Here is a 10,102-nt window from a genome sequence, read left to right as displayed (position 1 = left end):
GTTATTTTTTACTTTTAATAGTCAAAAATATTTTAATTTACTAATTCCTACATTATGAACTTTTTAATCGTGTAGAATATGTTTATAGGAAAGAAATCCATAAGTTCTTTCTAGCTCTGCTTTGCATTTTGGGAACAGGCTAATGCCGCTGTTATTAGAACACAATCTGCCTCTGCATTTGTTTTAAATAAAAATGGTATTTCTGAAAAACACATACAAATTCATATTCAATTTAAAAATATTATAGTTACAGAATTGCTAGGTCATCTTATCTCCATTAATTCTCTTAAAGTTTTCATGTACGGTGCGTTGGATGTTCAGTTAGACATATGCCTTGAGAAAAGGCTGTGCTTCCCGTGCTCTTGGTATGGAGCGGCAGGTGTCGGGCGTGGGCAGGGAGGGGGGCGGGGCAGCACGTCTGCACGGGGAGATACGGGTTTCGGTGGCGGGTCCGTGCTGCACGCACGTCGCCTGCAGAGCCCTGGAAACTGGGTCTCTCGGCGTCATACCGAGCAGCGGTCTCATCTGTGAAAAATGCACACGTAAGTACAAATATAAGTGTAAGCATGATGTAAATATTGCGCGCCGTATGCGCACATACGGTGTACATGCGTACGTCTGTGTGTGTGTGGGGTGTACACATATGTACTATTCGGTTTTGCCTTTTACATCTCTCCCCCGCACCCCCAGGCCCCCATTTTGCTGAGTATCTGCACTGGGACGTCACAGAAGAGTGTGAAGTTCGCCTCGTCTGTAAGGTGAGCGTCAGGTCCAACCAGACGGCGGCGAGGGTCTCCTTCCTGTGAGGGCGGGGCGACCTCCCGGGGAAGCAGTTGTCCTCGGGGGTGACACGCGTGGGCCGGCCTTGGGCTTGGTGGGCCATGACGTCACGGGGGTGACGGGCGGGGGAGCTCACTGAGGGGTGGCTGGGGTCGGCAGATGGGAGTTCAGTGGCGGAGGCCCAGACGCGCGTGTCCGCGCTGGCCTTTCCGGATGCACGCAGAGGCCCTGGCGTGGGTCGGGGTGGGCTCCAGTCCGAGGCCTGCTGCCGGGTGTGCTGGTTGGGACGGTGACCTCCGTCCTCCGGGTACTGTCTGGTGGCAGGCTCGTTGGTCAACCTGCTCTCTGAGTTGAGCAGGGATGTGCGTGAGGCCGGTCGGTGTAAGTGACAAGCAGGGCGACGGCCCCCAGAGGCCTCCGCTAGCCGGGTGACTGGTGCACGGGGGCCGGACGGGCATGAAGGTGTAAACAGGAGGCCACCGTCGGTGTGGGACACTGCGATGTCACCTCTCTAGTGTCCGTGGTCTTAGGTGACGGAGCCTGGTAAAGAGGAGGCTCGAAGCGCGGAGATGGGCCCCGTCCTGCGGGGGGCATGGGGAGCAGCCCCGAGGCGGGCACTCGGCGAGGGGTCCCGCGGCGGGGCAGAGAGCTGGGCGAGGGCGGGCAGCCTCCCTCAGCAGCGCTGGCCTCGGACCCCGCGATTGCGGGACCCCTACTTCCCGCCGCGGGCGCTGGCAGGTAGTTGTGCTCAGATTTCCTGTCTCCACGTTGCTTTTCCGTGTGGTCACTGAGGCTGAAGTTTGGACCCTTCGCATGCTCACGGTTGTTTTAAAGGTGCTTCAAAAAATACTCAGATTTTTTTTGAGCGAGTTTCTTATGCTAGTAACTTTAAAAGAGACAAAAACATTTACAGAAGGACGAGTTCACTGGCAAAGAAGTCGCGAGGGAGAAAGACTCTGCCCAAGATCCGCCTTCACAAACGGGAACACGGCGGACGTTTAGAGGGAACCCCACAGGTTTTACCGTGGGTACGCTGTTCGTCGTGAGAACGGACCCCACAGAAGTTTTAGAAATGTCTGCATTTATCATGTGCTCATGGTCCTGACCTGGGAAGCAGGTCCCACGGCCGGGTCCAAGGGGACGCCCCCTCCGTGAGTGCCGCATACGCTTAGGGACTCAGCTCCGTGCGTCAGGCACAGCACCACGCCTGGGCACCAGTGCAGGACATGCAGAAGCCCCGCTGTCTGGGGGTGCCAGGCTCCTGCCGTCACGGCCACACCACGGGCACAGCCCACCTGGAAGCCTGCAGGATGTCACTCAGCAGAACCAGCGCACCGTCTGGAACTCTATAATTTATTTTCTGCATCACTCTGCCGCGTCCTTATGGGACGTGAGTGCAAATGCCTGTCTCACAGAACCCAGAGTGGTCGGCACCTCCCAGTCACAGGTCACAGGGGACCGGGACCTTTCCTCACCTGCAGGACATGTGTGTCATAGTGTGACTTGCAGTGCCACCCAGCCTTGGAATTCTGTGACGCATGGTTTCGAGGTCACACTGACATCGGACGTGAAATGTGAGGGGCATTAGAGCCTCACCCCACCGGGCACGTCCTGGGTGGAGGCTTCTGTCCCCCACGTAGCTGCATCCAAAATGTCACACTGCCACAGCAGCAGCCACTGGACGGCTGAATGAGAACGCGTCGTGGTGTTTATGAGCTGAAAACAAGTGGCTTCTGGCTGGTTTCGTGTGAACTGAAAGGTCCACCCACCTCCCCGGGCGGAGGGAGGAGGGCCCTGTCCGTCCCCTGCAGCCTGTGGGCTCCGGCACTCGAGAAGCCGGGACCTCGAATGGTGTTGGCCATGAGCGGGGTGGACGGGTTTCCACGAACCTCTGTCTGAGGCCGTCGATGGCGGAAATCGCTTCTTTCTAAAGTCTGTGGTTTAAAATCCGAACAGACTTTTTTCTTAGGGGCCAGAGCGATTCACGTACGAAACGCGAGGTCCCTGTCTCGTAGGTCGCAAACACCAGGAAGGACACAGTTTTCAAGTGGCTGAAGGACGACGTTCTGTATGAGACCGAGAGTCTGCCCGACTTGGACAGGGGCGTCTGCGAGCTGCTGATACCCAAGGTGTGTCCGGCCCCGAGGGCGCCACGCCGGGGGCCAGGCAGAGCCGGTCCCGGGCTGCCACCCGCCTCGCGTCCCCTACGCCCGCGGTCCGCGGAGAACACGTGTGCGCGTGTGTCGTGCTTCACGCCACGGCCGCGTTTTCCCTACGCACGCCATTTCCCTGCAGTTGTCCAAGAAGGACCACGGCGAATATAAGGCAACCTTGAAGGACGAGCGCGGCCAGGACCTGACCGTCCTGGAGATCGGGGGCAAAGGTAAAACGAAGCCTTCTCTGTTTCCTAAAGAGACCCGTGTCACCGACGGGCGACGTGTCGCGCTGACGCCCCGCTCCGGGGCCCTGGCGACCGTGCGCATCGTTGTTCCAGCGGAGGCACCAGGTCTGCACTTCGGGTGCCTTCGAAGCCGCGTCGGGGTTTGAGGGAAACGGGTGCCGTCGCTTTGGGTTTGTGCGCGACGCCGTGTCCCATAACGCAGGGAGGATGATCGAAGTCAGTTAATTGCACAGTTAGGTTTCTGCCGAGGAAGCGTCTTGTTCCTTGTTTAAAAAGGGGATGGACTAGAAGGATTTATCAAACCCGTCGGCCTTTCATGGATAAACGCTGCTGTTGTAGTGTTTCATTTTCCAAACGACCATCGCGACGTCCTGCATCGATTTAAAGAAACATGAAAATGCTGCTTTCTGACGAAATCACGTGAGTAACGGTGCGTTCCCTCTGCCTTTCAGTGTACGACGACATGATTTTGGCAATGAGCAGAGTCTGCGGTGAGTACCTGCCTTCTGATTTTCGCGTTGTCACGGGCTCTCGTGTCCGTGTTCCCCGGGGGGGCACTGGAGGACCCGGGGTGCACAGGCCAGGCCCAGGGCAGGGCCCTCATCCGATGGCCTCGGTGATGGTTTGTGAAGGGATCCCCAGCATTACGTGTAGAATGCGTTTTGCTTTAAAAACAACAAGAAGCCGGTTTGGGCTTCCCGCTGAGCCGCTCCTTCCGTGCCCTGGGTGCACCGGGATGATGGCTTCACACACAGCTGCTATCAGCATCTTTATGACAAGTGACGAGTTGCAGTGATGAATTTCAAGCCTCTGTCTTTGCATCATAGGAACGAAACTGTTTTTTAGCTTTGCAAAGAAATGCTCCCTCTCCATGCACCTTTCCACGGACACTGAGAATCCAGATATTGGTCGTTAGTTTGATAACGTGGCTTATGTTCGTATCGTGCTTTATGCTGAGAATCGTAACTCGCTCCTGGGGGCCTTCCACGTTTCACTCCTGAGTTACACCTTCAGATCAGGGCGCGGAAGTTGTGGGGTGAGTGTGTGGTCGGGGGCGTCCTGTCTGCCACTGTCCCCCTACTGTCCCCCTTCATCCCGAGCTCGGTGTTTCTGGAATTCTTCCGAAACCCTCCTCATCTTTATTTTTCAATGCTTTCTCAAGACAGCTCTGCAAGGTAGGTTTTATTTCTGCTTTTGCTTGGTCTGAAAAGGGCCATGTTTTAAACATTATTTCACTTTTCTCCGATGATTCGTGGGACAAGGGAACACTTCGACGGGCACGCAGGCTTCGCACTGTGAAGGTGGAACCAGGCTCTTTCGAGAGGGGCTTCTCGTACTCCACGGGGCTACCTGCAGATGCTCACGCACCCGCAGGACAGGCGCCATGACAATGCAGTCTCGCCTCACCTCGCTGTCCCAAGGCTGTGGCCAGCTCGGTTGTCCCCAGGCCCTCCCCGCCGCTGGGTGGCCTGCCGCGGTGTGCTGGCTGTGGGACATTAAGCTGGCCACCCAAGCTGTCCTGGTTGCCCTGAGTCGTGGCCTGTGTCCACCTTGAGCGACACTCCGCGGGTTCACGCCAGCTGCTGCCACCTCGGGCCATGGACCACGGTAGCGTAACCGTCTCCCAGTTTCGTCTTGTCCATAAACCTGCACTCCCTCGATGACCATGGCGCCTGCTCACTTCAGTTCCAGAGTGGTGATTTCAACACGGCACACCAGTCACCTGACACACCCCACACATAAACTCACTCACCCATCACGCTCCCCACAGCTCACACACTCACCTCCGACACACCACACACACACATACACTGTCACACACTGTCACATCACTCCACCTGACACGACCACATTCATACACTCACTCCACCTGACACCCCACACACACTCCAGTCAGCCACTCGTCACACACTCCCCGACACGCCACACACACTTCACATGCTGTCACACACCACCTGACACGCCACACACATGCTCCCACACACACACTGTCACACACTGTGACACACTTACCTGACATGCTCTCACACACACACTCCCATACACTGTCACACACTCCCCTGACACGCTCCCACATTCATGCGCTCACTCACCTGACACACTGTGGGAGGGAGCAGAGGCCACTGCAGGCACTTGGCTCGTCCCTGCTCGTCCCTTGTGGCGGCCCCTGTGATGTGTGTGATGTTGCAGACGGTGTCGCCGTCGGTTCTGACGGCAGCTGCAGGGCACGGGGTTTATTTATTCGATTTTCATTTGATGCTTTTTTTACACACGTTCATTTACGAATAAATGGAAAATAAAGTCATGGCCATTTTTTTCACTTTCAGTTTCTAGTTAGAATTACAAATACAATTTGTTTCCTGTTTTTTCACATATTTTTGTGATAATTGTGTTTTCTATAGGTTTTCTATCCACTGTTCCTAATAATAGCATAATATTTCTTGAAATCACTGTGCTATGGTGGGAATTCTTCCCTTGAGATACGAATAACATTTTATCACTATTATAAATAACGACACGGTGCACATCTTTGGGAAAGAGAGGCTTTTTTTCAACACTTGAGAAAGTTTCCTTTGATCGAATTCCCTCAGGTCCGAGGACTATGCAGAATACCGTGAATGTTTTTAGGGTTCTTAGCAGAAGTGTTCGAGTTGCTGACCGCAGTTAAGAAGTGGATGGCGAAGGCCTCTTCCCCGTCACGCCCTGGTCAGCGCTGTGGTCACAGAGTTGCCCGTCACTTTGCTGATCCCTGCGGGTCCCCCGCTGCGTGGGGGGCGGGGGTGCCGTGCGTGCGCGTGACCTCGCTGTAGGTGCCGGTGAGGGGGCCTCTGCCTCGAGCTCGGAGCCCTGGCCGCGGTCGCGGGGGCCCTGCGACGTCTCGTGTCCCCGCCGGCCCCTCCCCCAGAACGCACCCCAGCCAGACCCGGCGGGATTCCTCCGCCCGCACCCCAAGCGCGGCCGCACTTCGCGGGCGCCTCTCATGGCCTGCGGTTCCCTCCGCCTTCTCTCCTCCTCCCTGACTCGCTGGCCTGGTCCTGTGTCTCCTGGACTCCCTCGCTGGTCACTTTTGCTGACTCGTCGCCTCCCTTTTGCTGAGTTTCTACAGTACGCAGGTCGTGGACCGATCCATACAGGCTTCGCCGCGTCACAGGGCTGCGTGGCGCTTCCCCCCGCTCCCTGAGCGCAGCTGCCAGGGGGCGATTCTTTTTAAAAGATTATGTGTCCCTCACAGTATCCCGCGTAAGAGCCTTTCAGACCATTCTGGTGTGGCACATGCTTGTTTGATGATGAGCGTGGCGTGGGGCCAGTGGCCAGAGCCTGCGGCTGACCGGCCCGCGGCCGTGAGCGCGCGCGCCCAGCCGGGTGCGCACAGGCCCCGGCGGCCGCTCGCCGCCCCCCACGCGGACGCCGCCCAGGCCGCTTTCCTTAGGTCTGAGTGCGTCTCGTTCTCTGCAGGAGCCTCTGCTTCTCCGCTGAAGATCCTCTGCACCCCAGAGGGAATCCGACTGCAGTGCTTCCTCAAGTATTACAGCGAAGCAATGAAGGCGAACTGGTATCACAAGTAAGTGCACGCGCCACGGCTGCGGCCGAGCCGCGGACAAGCGCGGCGCCCAAGCTCTCCCGCTTCGTCGTTATGGAAAACGATGCCGACCTTTGGCTCGGCGCCGGGGGCCATTACGGCAGTGGGGGGCCCAGGAGAAGGAGGAAGGTACAGAGCTGCCCGAAGTCGGCAGCGACACACGTCTGCTCCGTCTCGGTTTGGCCAAGGTGGCTCTGCTGGTGACACGTGTGGCACCCAGGACCCAGCAGAGAGCCAGTGGGAGATGATCTGGAGCCCAGTAGGTTGAATAAAACCAGCTCCACACTAAAGTCACGGAGGAGAGGGAGCAGATCCAGCCCGCGTGAACCGCGGGTGTCCTGTGTCCTGTGTCCTGCGTCCTGTTCACGGCTCCAGTGCTTCTCCGGGCGGAGTCACTGTTAAGACACTCGAGACCTTCGTGACTGTCACACCCACCACGAGTCCTGCACTCAGCCCTGAGGGGTCTGGCTCTTTCCTACCCACCCCCCACGCGCATCTCTGAAACACCCCTCAAAGCAGCATGTCTCTGAGGAAAAGAGGACCGTGTCCCTGGGTCCCCCCAGGTCCCCAGGTGTAACCACAGGAGGTGGACGCAGGCAGATGGAGCAGCAGCCTGCTGCCCTCTGGTCCATCCCTACCCCAGCCTGAGGCCACGGCGACATTCTTGGGTTAGTTCTCGGTGGGGTCAGCATGCCAGCACCTTAGGCCCCTCCACACGCTGCCGCTGGCGCCCGCGTCACGCCCGCCGAGGCCCTGCTTCTCCGATCGGCGTCGGACGGGCAAGTGCCGCGGTTACGGTTGTCCTCACGGCATCACTGGGGGTGGTGGCCGAGCTCCAGAGCACCTGGAAGCGCTAACCGGGCGGCGTCCCGGGCTTCCTGTGTTGACATCTCGCCATGCTGTGCTGCCTCTCGGAGGTTGTGCTTGGCGCGTGGGACCAGAGGCGTGTCGAGTCTTGGGGCGTCCGAGCTTGGCACCTGTGCTTCCGCAGGGCAGCACCCCCACGTCCGCTGGGATGGTCACAGTCCCACACGGAGGGGTTCGTCCGGGGCGGGTCAGGCAGCGTCTTTTTATAAAGGATTCCAGGAACAGTGGCTTCTGACGGAAGCTCTGGCGCCCTTTGGGGTATGTGGCTCATAAGGATCTGGATTTTAGACAAATGAGCAAAGCGAAGTTTCCAGCTGAGTGACTCCTCCCCCCGCAGAGGAGAGTCGGCCCCTCCGCCTGCCACGCCGCCGTCGATGGCTGCGCGTCGTGCCGCAGGGGGCCGTGTGCGGCGGGGACGTGTGCCCGGAGCCCCTCGCACGCGCGCCCACCCCGCGGAGCACACCCTGCCCCCGCCGGCGGGTGCCAGACTCTCCGCTGCCCCACGGACGCGCAGGGGTGCTGGGCAGGAGCGCCGCGCTCACGCTGGCACATGCGTGGCGCTCGCGCACACGCGGCCACGTTCCGACTCCGCACGTCACAGTGGCGCCGAGGTTGGCACGTCCGTAATTCACGTGCGTCTCAGGCTCGACGTGGAAACACGTTCCGCGGTTACGGTCTGTCGCCACCGCGTGACGTGCGGTGACGTTTCACTATTCGACAATCGAAGTAAGTTTTTCTTGGGCAGTAACGGAAAAGTAGAGCAGGCTATGGAATAGCATCTGCCTGTGAGACGAAATGGCCCCCTTAACACAGCCGGCGAGGCCTGAGGACGTCCTTGTCGTGGGCTTGTCCTGTGGGGGGCGGGGGGCGGGCAAAAGGCGGTGACGGCGACAGGGGCTGGAGAATCCCTTCCCTCATCGGGAACTGCTGACGCCAAGAGGGCTTGCCGCGGCGAGGCGGCACCATCCCAGAGGCCCCAGGGCTCAGAGAGCGCCGACAGCCTCTAATACGCTTTTCTCCCCGCCCTCCTCGATGGATGCACGTCAGATCCGGATTCTGATTCTTCTGGCCTGGGTCTTCGCGCGTTCGGCTATCAGATTTATCTTTTCTGGCCTCGAAGTCGAGGCAGCGCGAGTAACGACGTATGCTTCACGCGGCACGCAGTGCACACGCCACAAGCTAACACACCCACACACAGCCACGCATCACGCCACGCACACGCCACAGCCGTTGGCCATGCCATACACGCGACACCACGCAAGGCCACGCGACATGCCACGCACACGCCCACGCCACACACACGCCACGCAAGGCCACGCACAGGCCAGCCCACATGCCCCCCACTACATGTGCAGATGGCTGGGTTATACGTCGTTACAAATTTTTTTCCTAAGGGGAAAAATGCCGTACCATGTAGAGTACTTTAAAGTCCATAGCTGTGCAGACAACGAGCGAATATTAAGTAACAATGTATCTTTAAACACTAAGTATCAGATTTAACTTTAGAAGGTTTTCAGATCTGAGCTCCTGATGGAGCTAATAAATTACTAACGCCCAGAAAACCTGTGGCAACCACCTGCAGGTCGGACTCGGCCCCCCAGCCCGACAGGCGTCCTGCTTGGAACCTGGGATCGTGGAGTGAAATGTGTTCCTCTGGCTTTTTTTCCCCCCTAAAGAGATGCCAAGATCGCGTCTAGCGAGCACATGAGGGCTGGAGGGAGCGAGGAGATGGCCTGGCTGCAGATCTGCGAGCCCACCGAGAAGGACAAAGGAAAATACACCTTCGAGATCTTTGACGGCAAAGAGAATCATCAGCGCTCGCTGGACCTGTCAGGCGCAGGTGAGTCGGCTCCTGTCCGGACCTCGGAGTCCGCACTCGGCGATCGATTCCAATGCGGAGAGGGAGACGGGCTGATTTCGCGGTTTTCATTCAGAGAAAATTATTTTCGGAAAGTCAATTTATTCGTTTGGCTACTTGTCAGTTTTCATTAAGCAAATTCAGGAGTGAATGAATAAAAATGGAACACGTCGAAACCGTTAATAAGTATGAAATATTTCCTTACAGCGTTCGACGAAGCACTCGCCGAATTCCAGCAGCTCAAGTAAGATTCGCACGTCTGGCCGGGATTGTCCTGTGAAGGGGGCGGTGGAGCCGTAGGCATTTTGGCTGAGTGTGGGGACATCTGCGGGCGCCTGGGGGCCCCAAGGCTTGTGACCGGCCTAGGAACTGGGATAAAAATGGCAGTTTAAGCAATTCCATATGTCGAAGGGCAGGCATTCTTCTAAGCTACAAACGTATTTACAGATCAACCTTCTAGACTCGTCATGACCCTGGGTGATTTAAAGGATTAAAATGCTACATTTCTGAAATAGTTATAGTTACGGCGACACGTTATACAGAGAAATTTTAAAGAAGGTGACACATTTAGGTTCTTCTTAGACGTTATTTTTTTAGAGAGGTTTTAGGTTCACAG

At 57.3% G+C, this 10,102-nt stretch overlaps 1 protein-coding gene across 1 annotated transcript in view; it reads left to right on the top strand.

Annotated features, from left to right (window-relative positions):
• The window catches only part of MYOM2 (myomesin 2), a 63,592-nt gene that overhangs the window by 49,581 nt on the left and 3,909 nt on the right, over positions 1 to 10,102 (top strand). The window contains exons 31-33 of the mRNA XM_039877342.1: positions 6,638 to 6,743; positions 9,305 to 9,468; positions 9,694 to 9,730. Coding sequence (XP_039733276.1) covers positions 6,638 to 6,743; positions 9,305 to 9,468; positions 9,694 to 9,730 — 307 coding nt within the window. The remainder of the gene's footprint in view (positions 1 to 6,637; positions 6,744 to 9,304; positions 9,469 to 9,693; positions 9,731 to 10,102) is intronic.

The sequence above is a fragment of the Pteropus medius genome, unplaced genomic scaffold (genome assembly GCF_902729225.1).
Source record: "Pteropus medius unplaced genomic scaffold, Ma_sr-lr_union100, whole genome shotgun sequence".
Taxonomy (NCBI): domain Eukaryota; kingdom Metazoa; phylum Chordata; class Mammalia; order Chiroptera; family Pteropodidae; genus Pteropus; species Pteropus medius.
Note: the sequence above shows the minus strand (reverse complement) of the source record. Positions and strands in the feature narration are given on the sequence as shown.